A 17,331-nucleotide genomic window follows, 5' to 3' on the forward strand; every position below is an offset into this window, starting at 1 on the left:
CGGAACAGATAAACCCTTAGGGAGATTGTAGTGGTTTCTGAGCTCCAGCTGGCATTAATGGTCAATTTTTCACTAATCTTCATGGAACAGATAAATCCTTAGGGAGAGAGTAGTGGTTTCTAAGCTCCAGTCTAAAAAGTCTGGCATTAATGGTCAATTTTTCACTAATCTTCAGTGAAATGAGAAAAATAAGAATAATGACTTTTTCAGAAGGCTAAATTTAAAGTACTACTTTTTAATCTAGTATTATATCCTTCTAAGTTTCTTTTTGTTAAAAAAACCCTTTGTTTTATGAAGTTATGATTTTTCTAATGTCAATTAGCAAAACTAAAAGTTGACAACCTATGTGGGTTCTTCTACTTTTTGTTTTTAATTGAGTCAAAAATCCAAAGTCTGGGAGCCACTACTAGTATAAGAAGCCAGGAGAGAGACTACTATAGAAATTGTCAGAAAGGCAGGAGAAAAACCAAGAGACAGTATGGAAACTAAGACTCTTAAAGTCATCCAAAGTGTTGAATGAGAAGTAGAATGAGAGTTAAAAGAGGATTTAAACAATAAGAAGTTACTCATGACCTTGGAGATAGAAGTCTCAGTAGCATGGAGTTGGGGGAGCAAGAATCAGAATGCACTGATGGACGCTTCAAAGATGCAGGACTTGGTAGTGAAGACAGAGGGCGGTAGTTGGAGGGGTGAAGACAATATTTAACAAAGGGGCCTCATGGGGGAGGGAGGGTATCAATAAGACAGAAGAAACTATAAAAAGATGGAACTAAGACAGAAGAACAGAGTGGAATGTAAGGAAAGCAATCGCACAGAAGCATAAAGACATAGTTTTTCAGAATTTCTGTGACAGCAATGTTGGTCATACTAAAAACTGGGAACAGTTTAAAGTCCATCAATATGTAATAGGTTAAATAATTCTGGTTGTGCAAATATCAACAGAGTAGATAGAATATTTGGTAATGACGTCATCTCAACCTTCTGGACCTTTAAATACAGTTCCTCATGTTGTGGCCCGACCATAAAATTATTTTCGTTGCTACTTCATAACTGTAATGTTGCTACTGTTATGAATCGTAATGTAAATATCTGATATGCAGGATGGTCTTAGGAGACCCCTAAAGGGGTTGCGACCCACAGGTTGAGAACCGCTGCTCTAGCACATGTAGCAGTGATGAAGAACAGGGACTCTGCAGCTAGACTACCAGATTGGGAATCCTGGCTCTTCCACTTAGAAACTGTGGCGCCTGGGCCAAGTTACTCTGTGCCTCATTTCCTCATTTGCAAAATGGGGATAAGAAGTATTCATCTTCGTGGGTTATTATGATGATTAAAATTAATTAACATGTATCAAGTCACAGAACAAAGAGTAAACACTGAGGGTCCGCTAGCACTATTATTACTATTATTATTATTATAGTGCATATATTGTTTTAAACATAACACATCAATTACTTTAATAACAAGAAAAAATACAGTTGAGACACCTTTTTTTCTTAGTAAGAATAAGAGGTTCAGTTTATAGAACTCTACACTCTATAAAAAATTTTGTATGAAATACATAGGTTATATTTAAAAAGTATTATTCTGTCCTGTGTATCCGGAATTTGGCCTTCAAAGGGAGGTATAGTCTTTATCCAGGCTCTGGGGAGGCACCTCTAAACCCCTGGGACTTCCACAGCCATAGGAATGTCTTTGTTATTCAGACAACAGCTGATAGTTTATGCTAAGGGGAGAACCTCAAAGTGGAGGTCGGCCATACCAGAAAGACCAACCATGTGAGCGATTAGAAGGTTGGGACTTTGGGCCACATATCAGTCTGACCTCCATAGAGAGGATGAAAGGATGAAAACCGAGTTCATCTCGGAGGGCAATAACCCAATCAATCATGCCTACACAATGAAGCCTTAATATAAACTCTGGACATCAAAGCTTGGGTGAATTTCTTGGTTTGGCAATACTCAGTGGGGATGGCCGCACATGGAAGCTGAGAGCGTAATGTGTCCTGGAGGACAATGGCACCTTCTCAGATTCCACCCTATATTTCTTTCATTGGCTGGGTCTAATTTCTATCCTTTTGCTACATTAAAACTATAATCCTAAGCATAGTGCTTTCCTGAGTTCTGTGAATCATCCTAGTGAATTATCAAGCCAGAGGGTACTTGTGGGAAACCCTGAGTATACAGCCAGCTGATCTGACGAGAGGATGGCCCTGGAGCCCTTGAACTTGTGGCTAGTGAGGGATGGCTTTTGGGGACTGCTCCCACAGACCCCTTGCAGGACTCCAGTCTATATTTCACCCTGCTTCAAAAGACAAATAGGAGGACTTCTTACCTGTATCGAAACATTTAATAGAATAATCAGCTAACGCCACAAGGAATTCAGACTTCCTATGAAGATTAAAGGCCAGAGCTGTGCAAGCTTGTGCTGTTCGCTGAACAAGATTAAACCTATTAAGAGATGACTGCATTAGTATCAAAAATTCTTCCAATAACCATCAATTTTATGTTGGAGGAGTCCTTAGAGACGAAGAAAATGAAACCCAGGCCAAAAATAGATTAAGAAGAGAGTTAAATGCCATGGAAAGGAGTCTGGCTCTTACTTACAGAGTAGGAAGCCAGCAGAATCATGATCAGGCATGTCTTTTAGAAAGATGATTCTGGTAGCAATGGCACATGGACCAAGGGACAAGGAAGAAGTGCTCACTGAGAAAGCCGCTACAGAAAATCTCAACCAGAGTTATGAGTATAAAGTGAAAGAACAAGCAAAAGAGGTGTCAGAAGTCAAGTGGAGAGAGGCTCAGTGACCCCCTGACATGGTGTCAAGGGAGAAAGCAGGAATTCTTCACGCGTACATGAAGATAAGAAGATATCTCATAAGGTTATCGTGATGATTAACTATACAACGACTAAATGAAATAATACGTTAAGTGCTTAGCAGAGTACTTGGCACAAAGCTAGAGTTTAATCTACAAAAAAATACATTTTTCAAGCTTGGGCAAAAGATGAACAAGTTTGGGGACAGGAAAAATAAGTTGGATTTTAAACATGTGGAAATTAAACCACTGGATATATTAGGCCCTTGCAAAACATTTAGAGCTGCTCTGTCCAAAAGAAATATAATGCAGGTCACATGTATAATTTAAATTTTTCTAGGTGCCACATTAAAAAAGTAAAAAGAAACAGTCAAATTAATCTTAATATATTTTACTTAATTCAATATGTTGAAATAATATTTCAACAATTAATTAAAAATTAATGAGATATTTTACATTCTTTTTTTTCCATCCTAAATCTTAAAAACCCAGTGCATATTTTACACTAACAACACATCTTAATTTGGACTAGCCACCTTTCAGGGGTTCAAGAGCTCCATGCGGCCAGTGGCTGCATGGCAGCCGGTCTGGAAACTACCCAGTGGTGGCAGAAGCAGATCTGGGTTACCAGTATTCACATGGCAGCTGAGTGAACCCGGAGGCTTGCGGGTAGTGAGATTATCAAAGAGGAACCTGGAATATGGAAGGAAGCAGGCCAAGGCCAGATCCCAAAGTAGCACGACAATAAAGGGAAGAAGAGTCAGCAAAACACGGGAAAAAATAAAGAGGTAGAAAAATCAGGAAAATGTTGTACCCTGAAGCATAAGAAAAAAACATTTCAGGGAGGAGGGAAGACAAGAGCATTTAATAAAAGAAAAATTGTAGAAACCACTGGCTTAGGCAATTAGGAAGGTTGTGAGGAAGCCCAGCACAGTGGATTTTAGAATCAGGCCAGATCTCAGCTCTGCCACTTACTCCTCTGCTCTGCTGTAAATATTTACAGAGAGGAAGGGAGAGAGATAGAGAGCTAGAAACATCGATGAGAGAGAAACATCGACCAGCTGCCTCCTGCACATCTCCTACTGGGGATGTGCCCGCAACCCAGATACATGCCCTTGACCGGAATCGAACCTGGCACCCCTCAATCCCCAGACCGACGCTCTATCCACTGAGCCAAACCGGTTTCGGCTGTAAATATTTACAGAGAGAACAGGGACGTGGAAAAAATAAAAGAGAGGACCTCATGACCCGGGGGTTGCTATAGAAGACAGAGATTAGCCCTGGAAGAAAGCAGGATCACCTACTTTTATGAATAAAGTGGCAAAGAGGTACAGATGGCTGAACTTTCAGATATATTTGAGGCTGCCGTTGGGGAGGAGGAAGGGAAGCTTGAAGGCAGCAGTCAAAATAAGAGTAGGGTCCAACACAAGGAAATGGATAAAGGTTTGAAAGCCTCAGAGACTGCTCTACGCTGTTTGGCTCAGTGGATAGAGTGTCGGCCTGTGGACTGAAGAGTCCCAGGTTCGATACCAGTCAAGGGTACATGTCTCAATACCCTGTGACCTGCCATAGAGGAGGCAATCAATCAATGTGTCAGACACTGATGTTTCTCTCTCTATGTCTCTCCCTCTACCTTCCACTCTCTCTAAAAATCAATGGAAAAATATCCTCCATTGAGGATTAGCAACAACAACAAAAACAAATACTCAGAAGAGGATGGGAGAAGTAAATAACAAGAGAAGCAAATGAAATATTTATTATTCTGTAATGCAGCCAAGCAACAATTATTTTTATTTCATTTAGCAGTGGGAGCAAAGGAGAGACAGTTGTATTGATTTAAGTCCGGGAATTGGCAGGGTAGGTTAGGCAAGAGTAAAGGGTGGGAGAACTGTAACCATTGCATTTTTGGTAATGAGGAGAAACATGAATAACAGACTTCTATCTAGTAAACCACAGATAAATAAATCACATACGATCTCTTCTTTTCTTGAATTTTTTGCAAATAAGTTACTAAGATCATGTTTCCTACAAACAAGGAAATTCTCCTGTGTGATCACAATACAACCATCAAAACCAGAAAACTACATTTATGTTACCACCATCTACTCCTCAGACCCCATTCAATTTGTCAGTTGTCCCCGTAATGTCCTTTACAACAAAAGGACCAGTTCCGATTCATGCCCTTACTTGTCATGAGTCTAGCCTCCCTCTGTCTGGAATAGCTCTTCAGTCTTTCCACAACTGTCATGGCCTTGACCCCTGTGAAGATTACAGGCCAGTCTTGTAATACAATGCCCTTCCATTACCTGGGCCTGGTGATCCAACAGATTAGATTCCGGTTACATGGCCTTGGAACGGAATAGCACAGAGGTGACACTGTATGCTCTTTACTGTACCTTATCAGGTAGCACACAAGTTTTGATTTGTCCCACTATTCATTTAACTGTAATCATTTGATCAGGTGGTGCTTGGCAGGCTTCTTCACTGCAAAATTACCCCTTTTCCTCTGAACTTAATAAATATTTTTTGGGAAGTTCTCTCTGATTATGCAAATATCTGCTCTCATTAAACTGTTGAGTGCAGCACAGATGCCTGGATTTCTATTTTATTCAATGAGTTATGATCCATTACTATCATTATTTATTTTAATACTCAAATTGTTTACAATATGGCCCGAGGGAACTCCTTCAAGCTGACATTTATGTCCTCATGAAACATTCCCATTATTTTCGAAAAATTCCTTCTTTCTAGCTACAGAAAGTTCCAGGATCATCTTGTACTTTGCCCGCCTCCATCCTGAAAGTGGTCATTTCTGCAAGAATCCCCGAATCCTTTCAGCAGATGTGGTGTTTAGAAAAGAAGTGAGCATGTTCTTTGTAAGCCGGGGAGGCTGTTGTTGCTCCCAGGTCCTATGAACGGACAAAGCTAGGAAGTATATGTATATATTATTCACTCATTTGCTCATACACACACCTCTATTTATTCCTATATCTCTATATATTCAAAATCAGAATTCGCATAGACATATCAAATTGCAATCCAGTACCACAGACTCATTCTAGTTTCCTTCCTTTCCAAGAATTAGAAACCTGGCCCCCATTATCCTCAATGTACGTACTCATTTGATCAACGCCCCTATCATGATTGCCCCCCCACCCCCATGCAGACACGTTCTGACTTTGGCTGGGCAGTGCAGGTCTCCCTCCCACCTGCCCCCACTGCATGAATGCCTCCCTTGATGAGTCTCACTTAATTGCAAAGGGAGAGAAGAAGAGGAGGAAGAAGAAGATCAATTCTTTAAAATCCCTAGATCTAGCACTCTGACAACAATGTACGAAGAAATTGTGTTCTTTCTAAATTGCTGAATGAAGTACAAGACATTTACTGACAAATTGGCAATACTAAATCTTTAAATTTAAGGAAAATGAACTACTAGAGATTCTGTTAAAACCAGAACTTTATTTAATTCTCTCAAACATACTAGTATAACCGTATTATCTTTCTATCCTTCCCCACTTTCTTCCATCAGCATTAAGAGAGTGTTTTTTCAAGGCACCTGAAACACACTAAGAACTTAATAAATCTTCCTGGGTGAATAAGTAATAGCAGATACCAAAAGTCAGTGAATTAATAACATTAAATAAGGCAAATGTCAAAAGTATCACTCACCGGTTTCCAGGCAAGTCAAAACCATAGATATTTCCTTGATGATCCCCAGCAATTAAGCAATCACCTGAGCTATCAAAAGCCACATTCAAAAATCGCAGAACTTTGGGAAGGTAATCAGAAGTGGTATGAATGATGTTCACTATAATTCTGCAAAAAATACCAAACACACACACATTAAATTTCATGTCAGGCATTACTTGTTATTATGAAAAATATGGCTTTTATGGCATAATTCACTAATTTTGAAGTTGTTTGCCTACCCACTCTTCTTTCTCCTACTATTGATCCCTCTCCTACTAATTTTGAAGTTGTTTGCCTACCCATTCTTCCCTCTCCCACTATTGCTGCTGTTTCTCCTCTACTGGAAGCAATCCTACAATGATTTCTGAAAACAGTTCAGAAAATTACTCATCAAAGTAGCTATTGTTCATTTAGTCATCAAACACCTGACAAGTCACTATGTGTCATGCACAGAATAAGCCAGGAACTAAGAGTAATCAATAGACATGGATACTGCCCTCATGGAACTTCCAGGTTAGTGGTAAAAACACATTTAAAAAATAGATGCACATAGGAACAGATTTATAAATTGTGACTGACAGACAACAGGATAAAGGAGAATGTATTTTGGATTTAAATTGTTACAGTAAGCAACAGACATGATAAAAACAGTAAGTTTTATATAAATCACAAGCTACCATATAGAAGGAAAATTTCAATCCAATATTCCAAGTTTAAGATATCCTAATGAGATTTTGTTTTTGTGACATAGTGTTCCAAAATGAAAGTGTCCTTGAGTTTTATTTTCAGCTATATTGGTCTAAAGTTACTTTTTTTGAGAGAGAGCGAGAGAGAGAGAGAGAGAGCGCGCGCAAAAGCATATATCTACTAAAAAGTAAGCTATTTAAAACTTACAGCACAAAATAACTCCTTAAAATATGTGTGTATATTCAGGTCATGTACAAGAATAGCCCCATTCTTTATTGCAATAATAGTTTTCATATCATGAAAATTTGACTCTAGGGACATTTTTGAATTTTAATATTAGAGAGATCTATTTTGCTCAGTATCACTTCATTAAAAAATACTAAATTGAATTAAGTGCATTAATCATGTTCTTCAGTTTATCTAAAAAGGGCTTGTCTGACTCATTGGGTGAAACAGCAAAATTCTGTTAATGCTCACTTTTATCTAGTCCCTGAGAAAGAGTGGGTCTGTGCTTGACCAAGCTTTAGTCAGGCTCCTGACCTTCTAGCAGGCCCCATCTGTACACTTCCTTATAAAATCTAATTTTAGCAAGAACTCTGCTCAGTCAGGTTAATCAGAATCCCCTATCCTCAACATCCCGTCATCCTTGATATGTGATCTTGTTCCTCATCTTCCGTCTCCCAGGGGATGTCTTACCACCCTGGCCTGTCTTCAGCCAGAATCCTATTAGGTCAGTTTAGCCAGAACTCCCTTCCCCAGATGCTTTCTCCTAATAATTTTCCATCCATTGTTTGACCCCCACCCTGTTCCTTGCTTGTAAATTCCGACTTGCCCGGCTGTATTCAGAATCCAGACCAGTTCTGTATTGAGGTCTCTTTTCCACTATTGCAATAGTCCTGAATAAAATCTGTTTTTGCCATTTTAACGATTGCCCAACTCTGCTTTTTCTCTGATATCCTCAGAGGGAGAGGGGAGAAATAAACGTATCGAAATGACAAATAATCACATTAAAATGTCCCCAGGAAATTAAACTCAGACAGAGCAAATGACTTTTGCCTACAGTCTTTTTTCTATAACATTTATTATGTGTTTGGAATATAAAATTACACAATCATTGTTCAAAATATGGAAAACACAGAAAAACACTAATACATACATAAAAATGATTATAACCTTACCAGCTAAATATAGTCACAATTAATAGCAGCATTCTCCCCTTCTAATTTTTCATATAAATTACCCCTACTAATATTTATTTTAGCAAAACTGTCTCAATTGTTCACAGGTTGCCTGATAGAGTTCCTAAGTCCTTAAACAAAATAAAAACATTAAATATATTCTCAACACAAGGATGCAGGGGACACTATTTTAAAGTCTTCATAACACCTTACGACAACCCCATCTGGTAGGTATGATTATCTTCTCTTACAGCCGTAGGGATTAATTTGCCCAAGGTCACAGAGCTAGTAAATGGATATTTATTTCAACTGAAGTCCATGTGACCCCACAGTCAGTGTTCCCTGCTTTCTCAACACCATAGTGAAGGATTTTAACACACAAAAAAAGCTGTTTTAGTGGAAGAAACAAATAAGGACATTTGCACACTAACTTGTTTCTTTCATTTTTGGAATCTTGCACATATATCTCGATGTTTTATAACGGCAAAAAAAGAGAATTATTGTGGGTTGGCAATAACGTTTAGGATATTTACAAAACGTCAGAAGTAGGGGTGGTATTTACAAAGAAAATTCCTACTACAGAATCCTAACGCTGGACAAAACATTTTAATCAATGGAGTTGGAGGGGCAGCAGCACTGTTAGGGGACTGATAGGAACCAGAAACCAAACAAGCAGCTGGTACAACGACTAGCACTGTGCTGCTCCAGGCATGCAGAGTTGGCACTTAAAAGTCTGTTGATTTGTAGAGGAGCAGCCCAAGAATCAACAGAAAAATGACAAGAACAAGAAGCACACTGAAACACAAACTCAAGTGATGAAACAAAGTCCGGGAAATCCTAGGGAATTAGAAGCAAGAAGGTCAACTAGTGTGGCAACTGGGACCAACATGGCATCACCTTTGGGGCAAAGGCTACCATTACAATCACTCAGGAGAGGCTGAGCCTTAGACAGGACAGCTATTTAGGAACAGAATGCAAAGCGGGGCTGGGAGAGGAGGGACAAATGGGCAGAGCACAGAGGATTTTCAGGGCAGTGAGAATATTCTGTATGGTATTATGATGGTGGGCACATGTCATTATACACTTGTCCAAACCCATAGAATGTACAACACCCAGAGTGAATCTTAATGTAAACTGTGGACTCTGGGTGATAATGGCGTGTCAATGTAGGCTTATCCATTGCAACAAATGTACCCCTCTGGTGGGGGATATGGATATTGGGAAGGCTTTGCATGTGTGGGGGCAGGCGGTATGTGGGAAATCTGTACCTTCCTCTCAATTTTGCTGTGAACCTAAACTGGAGGGGGAGGGGGAGGGGGACAACAATAACAACAACAAGAACAAGAAGAAGTCTATTAAGAAAAGAGGACCAGCCGAGATCGGTTTGGCTCGGTGGATGGAGCGTCGGCCTGCGGACTGGGGGCGTCCCGGGTTCGATTCCGGTCGGGGGCTTGTGCCTGGGTTGCGGGCACATCCCCAGTGGGAGATGTGCGGGAGGCGGCTGATCGATGTTTCTCTCTCATCGATGTTTCTAGCTCTCTGTCTCTCTCCCTTCCTCTCTGTTAAAAATCAATAAAATATATTAAAAAAAAAAAAAAAAAAGGACCAGAAGCAGAAGCACTGGCCTTACTGGAAGGCTGACCTGCATTGTGGAACCACCGCCCCTAGACAAGCTGAAATGTAAACTCCAGAGAAGCGGGCGTTTGTTTGTTCTATTGCAGTTTCAGCGCTGGGAAGCCTGGCACATCGTAGGAGCTCACTCAATAGCTGAAGAGTGAATGCTTGTCTGAACGCAGGCAGGGACTGAAGGATGGACCAACTGCGGCCTTTGCAAGGGGTGGAAATGCACTGTTCTCCTTCGCCCGCATCTGGAGTTCTTGTCCAGCTGCAGTAGCTAACCGAGTCTTACTGAGCCTCTACCAGGAACACCATAGGATGCTATGGAGATTTAGGCATCACCAGGAGCGCAAATGCTCCCGCGTGTTTCCGAGGACCACCTGTCTCCGGCCCCAGGCTAATCCTGGTCACACCCTGGCCCCCGGACTGGGAAGGGGTGTCCGAAACTCAGGCTATGGGCACCTCCTGAAGTCACCCAAGCCAGGCATCCCGGGCCGATCAGAGCCAGAATCCGAACCTCCCCCTGGCCCCCTGCACCCCTTGCAGCGATCCTCTCTAACAGCCCCTCCAACGCCTCCCCAAAAGCGAGGCCCCGCCCCTCGCCGGCCCCCACCCCCTGCACAGACGGTGCCCTCCCGTCTCGGCGTTTACCCGTCCCGAGCGGCCGGGGATGGCTTGCGGTGCCATATCTTGCCGCTCTCCTTGTTGCCCAGGTCTGTGCTCTGCATGTCGGAGCCCACCCGCGGCTGCCAGCCCGCAGGTGACAACCGTCCGGCGCTTTCCCGGCAGGCCCCGCGCTCTAGGCCCGGGAAGTTTGAGCGCTAGTCCCCGACGGCCAGGATCTCCCTCTGCCAGGGCCAACCACGCGCAGGACGCCGGCCTTCTACGTGCAGCCAATCGGAAGGCGGTTTCCTTCCCAACTCTGTCCGGCAAGCCTTCCCGCTTTGGACGATGGAATAGGCCAACGACCTTTTAGACTCCGCCCCTTTCGAGGTCCGTCCCCCGGGAACCTAGGCCTTCTGGGAATCGTAGTTTTCTGCAGGTGTGACATAGGCGCGAGGAATAGGCATGGGAATTCTGCATTCTGGGGTCCTCAAGGAATTTTAGGCTCCAACGGAGGCAATAGAAGTGATTTTCTCCTGTGGTTCCTACATTCTGTTCTATATTGCATTTAGGGACTAAGGGGTTGTAGAGACAACCAAAAGAGAACCAAGGACTCAAATACAGAGAATTGAAGGGTTCCTTTTATTGAACATTTGGGCTCGAAAGAATCTTTGTAGAGTCTACTCTTCTCAATCTTTTCACCGAGTCATGATTATGTTCTCAATTCTGTAATCTAACAGGAGGCTCCATGCCAGGAGCTGGTCCATCCTTGCTGTTTCAAGGGACCTGGCATATATGGCATACTGTTCTTAATATGTTTGCTCTCCTTTTTGGCACTGTGTTTTAACCAGGGTCACCTTCCCGAGAAAGGTTGTTTCCCCAGGTAGGGATTTCCCCCTGAAGTTAGGGAGGGAATAAAACCTCTTAACTGCCAGGCGGGCAATTAATCACTTTAACTACGAACAATCATGCTTAAGTACATAATCTTTACTCCCTGGAATGGAGATAAGAAACGCCCTAACCTTTGGAATAGAGATTGATAGGATTAGAGTCAACTGGTATAAATACAGATGCAACAAGACAATAGGAGACAGAACTTAGATGAAGATCCTAGAGACAGAACTTAGAAGAGACAGAACTTAGAAGACAGAGCTTAGAAGACAGAACCTAGAGAGGCAGAACATAGAGACAGACCCGAGACACAGAACTTAGAAGACAGAAGATTGTGGCTAGAGATCCTGGCAAGGCTGCTGATCAACTGAACGCTGTCTCTGTGTCATTCCTTCTTCGCCGACTCCGTCCACACCTTTGGGGACCCCTGGACCTGCTGGGGTTGGACCCCAGCAGCTCCAATATTATGGTGTCCAGCCCACCAATCATGAACCAGAAAAGTAATGTCATCATCAACCATTGACTTCAGTTCTCTTTTATAAAAATTCACTAAGCACTTCAATAGTGCTTACTAGGTAACAAACACCCTGCCAAGTGCTTTATGAATATTAACTCACTGAATTCATTTAATCTTCATAGCAAACCTACAATGTTGGCAGTACTATTATTCCCATTTGTAGTACTCTATGAGGTCATGTATTGGTTCCCTGAGGTTGGAGAATTAAGTTATCACAACTTTGGTGGCTAAGAAAACAGAAATTTATTCTCTCATGGTTCTGGAGGCTAGAGTCTGAAATCAAGGTGTTGGCATGACCTCTCCAGCCAGAGCCTTTAGGGAAAATTCCATTCCTTGCCTTTTCCAGCTTCTGGTGGTTGCTGACTTTTGGTCTTGTGACCACAGCACTTCATTCTCTGCCTCCATCTTCACATCACCTTCTCTTTTCCTCTTCTGTCTGTCTCAAATCTCCCTTTGCTTTTCTATAATTTGATTTATGGCCCACCTGGATAATTCAGAATGATCGCCTCATTTTAAGATCACTAACTTCATTATACTAGCAAATACTATATATATATATAGTCAGTGACCAGAATGACTGGTTGCTATGATACCCACTGCAGTGGCCAACTCTTTCTTAGGGGGCGCTGCTAGCCAACCTTCCTAGGCCCCTCTCCCTGCCAGCCGCTGGCTGGACCCCACCCATTCATGAATTCGTGCATCAGGCCTCTAGTTTTCCAAATAAAGTAATATTCATAGTTTCTGGGATTAGGATATGAATATATATTTTGGGAGCCTACCATTCAACTCAGTACAGGTAGGTACTTCTATTTTCCCCATTTTGCAGTCAAGGAAATTTAGTAGGAGAGCCAGGGTTACATCTTTAGTCTTTTCTTTCCTGGCCTCTTTATTTTTCCACAACAGAAAATGGCTTTTTACAAAATGATATGGTCATAATACTTGAAAAGCTTAAACTCTGTCAGAAAAGCAAAACTCTAACCAAAAATTTTCCAATTCAGATTGTGTAACTTTTTATATTGCTACCAAGGGGTGGCTCTGAGAGATCAGGCAACTTTTTAACAACCTATTGCAGAGGGGCCAACCTGTGAAATCGGACTTGAGATGGTAATAAACTGTGTGTATGAATGTCAGCATTATCATTCAGGAAACAGGGTGTTAAACTTATGTGCACCTAACTTGAAACACAGGTTATTTCCCACATATCTATCCTACACAAGTAACCAAACAATGTTTAATCAGTAGCAGAAATAATTCTGATGAATGATTTCCTTAACTATTTAGGCTTAACCTGCCTGCAGCTCAGTTTGTATGGCTGTCATAGCCCATGTGACCATTCTATTCAATTTCATATGTGTGACAATGAGGTTTCCATATAACAAATCTTCTGGATTCCCGCTTCACACTTATCTTCAGATTTGGTTGGGCCAAATCTGAAGGTCAGGTTGGCAACTGAGGAGACATGCACCCACGAACACCAACCTTTTGCTCATTATAATCTTCTAATTTTTATAACCCAAGTTGGTAGACTATTTGCTAGTTTTTTTCAGTCAATAACTGATGCATCCTGTACCTATATATATTAGATATAATTGGCCTTTAATAAACTGCATGTTTAAATTGTATAATTTTATAAATTTTGACCTAAATATACCCCTGTGAAACCATTATAATAAAAAAAGAACATATCTATCACCCCCAAAAGTTTTCCCCTGTATCTTTGCAATCTCTTCTTACCCCCACCCCACCTTGCCCACAGGCAACCACTAATCTGCTTCCTGTCCTGTTTCTTAGAATAGTTAATATTTTCTAGAAATTTATATGAATGGGTCCTGAACTATGCACTGTTTAATTTGGTCTGGCTTCTTTTACTTGGCATAATTACTTTGAGAGTCAGCTACTTTCTGGGAGGTATTAGTAGTCCATATGTTTTTATTGCTGAATAGTCTGCTGTGGTATTGAAATAGCACAATTAACTTATCCATTCACCTGTCGATGAACATTGGGATTGTTTCCAGTTTTTTTTTTTTGCTATTATAAAGAAAGCTGTTAGGAATATTCCTGTACAAGTCTTTACATGAACACATATTTTCATATCTCTTGGGTAAATTCTTAGAAATGGAGCAGCTGGGCCATATGGTTGCTGTGAATTTAAATTTGTAAGAAACTTCCGAATGTTTTCTTAGTAATTGCACCATTTTACAACCCACCAACAGTGGAGGAGAATTCTATGTGCTCCACATCCATAACGAGTCTCTGTAATTCTAGCCATTCTAGGAGTTTCCTGGTACTTCATGGTGATTCTAATTTCCATTTCTAGAGTGACAAGGCAAATCACTATGTGATTGAATAGCAGGAGAATCAGAGAACGCATATGTAAAAGTTAGAATATAAAAGGTCAGGTCTGCCATTCTAAGGCGTTTGTATCTATTCCAGAAAGGTTCTAGGGAAACTCGAGGCTTCTAGACACATCCTTCTGACTACGGTAGAAAGATCACTTAGAAGAGCTTGAAGTTTGAGGCAGAATGAGGGTGAGGGCTGTTCCATTTGAGGCAAAAAGAGATAAAGGGATGACCAAGTCCGACACTATGGAAGGAGTTCAAACAGGCAACTGTAATGACCAGGATGTGTTGACATATTCTGTAGGAAAGCTGACCTTACACAGGAAAGAGTTCTGTTTCATCAGTAAAACCGAAATGAGTGCCATGCTGCTGACTGAGGAAGCCCAGGCAACGCTTTCCATTTCCTGGAAGACTTGGCTATTCGGTCTTGTATGAAGAGCTTGGGAGGCAAAAGCCACTACAAGTGAACTATGACAGAGCGCATCTCCCTCCACCCTTTTCATATGAGCCAGGACAGAATAGGAAAATCAAAGAGATGTGATCCCAGTGGCTGATATAAATACTCACACCCAGCTGTTCTCATAAAACATACATGCACCCAACGACGGGGAATGCTTTGTGTGTAATAGGAAGGATTTGGCACCTACAGTGGAAATGGTACAGTATCCAAGGAGAGGGGGAAGGTGATGGTCAACTTGATGGGCAGTAAGATCATTCCCACCTGCAATTAGAAAGTGCTGCCATCGACTAGGGCAGTGGTTCTCAACCTTGGCTGCACATTAGAATCACCTGGGAATCTTTTTAAAATCCTGATTTCTGGGCCTCACCCTCCAGAAATTCTGTTACTTTGTTACGGGGTGGGGCCACAACATTAGTAACACAGAAACCCTAGAGCCACCTCTGCCTTAGCCACAATTGCATAATATCCCCTCTTCTGGATATGCCATAATTTTATAATTCCCCTCTTGTGGGCAGTTGGGTTTTAAAAATTTATTAGCAAACTTGATGCCAGAGAAATAAATATCTAAGTATGCTACTGTAGGTGCTAGGATGAACCAGTTCGAAAAGGTTCTATTGGGAGGCTTAAATGTTCAAAATTACGCTCTGTGGGTAGTGGCTTTTTCCAAAGGCCTTTCTGGGCAGAGGGCTGTGGAGTCAGAGGATGCTGGGAATATGTGCACAGGACTGAGTAATCAGCCTGATCACAGGCTCCTAATAACATACGTGGGCTGAGAGGACAGGCTATCCATCAAGCATGACAGGATGCCGGTAAACCAGGAATAAAGGCCTCTAATTGCTGTAAGGGAGGAAGGCCAGCTGGTTGACCTAAGCATTTATTGTCCACTAAAATATTCTAGGGCGCCGTGGCATCCTTCCTCCAGGGCCTGCTCTGGGCGGAATGTGGAGAAGAGGCACAGAGCCGAGAGAGGAAGACCAGCAGGAAACAGCACCTGACTGACCCCCGCTGCAGAACTTCATCATGGCCCTGTGGGCTCTTCGGTCCCTCCCGATTTCTGTGTGGCTTTACGCAGCAGTAGAAGCTGTCTTTCCCAAGCCTTTTATTTTCTAAAAAGACTATGTTTTAAGAGCAATTTTAGGTTCACAGGAAAATTAAGAGGAAGGTATATAGATTTAGCATCTACCTCCTATCTCCCAACATGCACAACCTCCACCATTATCAACGTCCCCCACCCGAGTGGTACCTCTATGAACAACTGATAAACCTACATCGACGCAGCATTATCACTCAGAGACCACAGTTGACGTTAGGGTTCATTCTTGGTATTACGCGTTCTGTGGGTTTGGGCAAAAGTATAATGACATGTGTCCATCAATATATTACCATACACAAGGTATTTTCACGGCTATAAAAATCCTGTCCTCTGCTTTATTCACTCCTCCTCTGCTCTCCCTTTCCTGGTATTTTTGTTGTTTTCATTATATAGACAGCTTTGGAAAATGCTGCAAGCAACTTTCCACGCGAGGAAAGAAAAAGATAAGCTAGAGTATGCACAATGGATTGTCTATTTCATCTACAGACCTTAGAAGTGTGTTGTCTTTGTTAGTGAAATAGTGCCCCAGAAACCGGTCCCCTCTGCTCAACCCATCGGAAGACTCTATGTAAGGAAGTAGGTGTGAACATGTGGGAGGTGGGTTAGGTGATGGAACCACCACTGACTGGCCACCTGTGCATGTGTGTTAGCTGCTTTTCGCTTTGTTGTTACAGTTTGCTCTTTTGTCTTGCTTGTGTTTTTGTTTTTTATCCTTTAGAATGCCTATGCCTGCGCCTTAATTCTGGTGGGATGTCTACACCATGGGTGATCACTTGGGTCCAAGGCCGGCTGAGAAGAAGCCTGCATTTAAGTTCAACATTCGAACACCGACATTAGCTAGAACAGTTTTTTTCTTTAATGTGGAAGGAAGGCATTTCAGATCCTTGCCGGCCTTCCTCGAGGCATATCTTGAATATCATTCAGGACTGTGCTGATTATAAATGTAAAGTATGAGTTGATGAATATAAATTATGAATAGCAATAATTATAGATTAGATTATTGTTATTCTGATGATTTCGGTTTTCAGATTTGTTAGTTCAGAGAAGCTTGAGATTACGGGGAATATTTCTTCCAAATACGTCCTACCTAGTCTCTGGTCCAGCCAGCCTAGTTTACTCATATATGAAACACGAGTACCTCCTCTGTGTGGGTTAGCATACAAAACTAGTGCCTATGGGATGCTTTGGCGTTTTTAAGGGGCCTTCATATTTATCACAGAAGTAAAGCAGAGTGATTCAAAGATGGCCTCAAAGTCAGACCGACTTGGACGGAATCACCACTTAAGAGTCATGTGACCTTGGGTAAATTAGTTAATCTCTGTTTCTCGGTTCCCATAAAAATAGCACCTACCAATGCGGTTGTTAATGTGAACATTAAATGAGATGATGCATGAAAAGCACAAGCACAGAGCTTGGTAAACAGCAGGCTCTCGACTCAAAC

General features: G+C 41.7%; 1 protein-coding gene across 1 annotated transcript in view; it reads right to left on the reverse strand.

Annotated features, from left to right (window-relative positions):
- Window positions 1-10,924, reverse strand: part of TBC1D31 (TBC1 domain family member 31) — a 39,271-nt gene extending 28,347 nt beyond the window's left edge. Inside the window, exons 1-3 of the mRNA XM_006769123.2 lie at window positions 10,639-10,924; window positions 6,485-6,631; window positions 2,335-2,450 (exon numbers count right to left, since the gene is read on the reverse strand). Coding sequence (XP_006769186.1) covers window positions 2,335-2,450; window positions 6,485-6,631; window positions 10,639-10,715 — 340 coding nt within the window. The 5' untranslated portion in view covers window positions 10,716-10,924. The remainder of the gene's footprint in view (window positions 1-2,334; window positions 2,451-6,484; window positions 6,632-10,638) is intronic.
- Window positions 10,925-17,331: the final 6,407 nt, after the last annotated feature.

Source organism: Myotis davidii, unplaced genomic scaffold (assembly GCF_000327345.1).
Source record: "Myotis davidii unplaced genomic scaffold, ASM32734v1 scaffold1, whole genome shotgun sequence".
NCBI lineage: Eukaryota > Metazoa > Chordata > Mammalia > Chiroptera > Vespertilionidae > Myotis > Myotis davidii.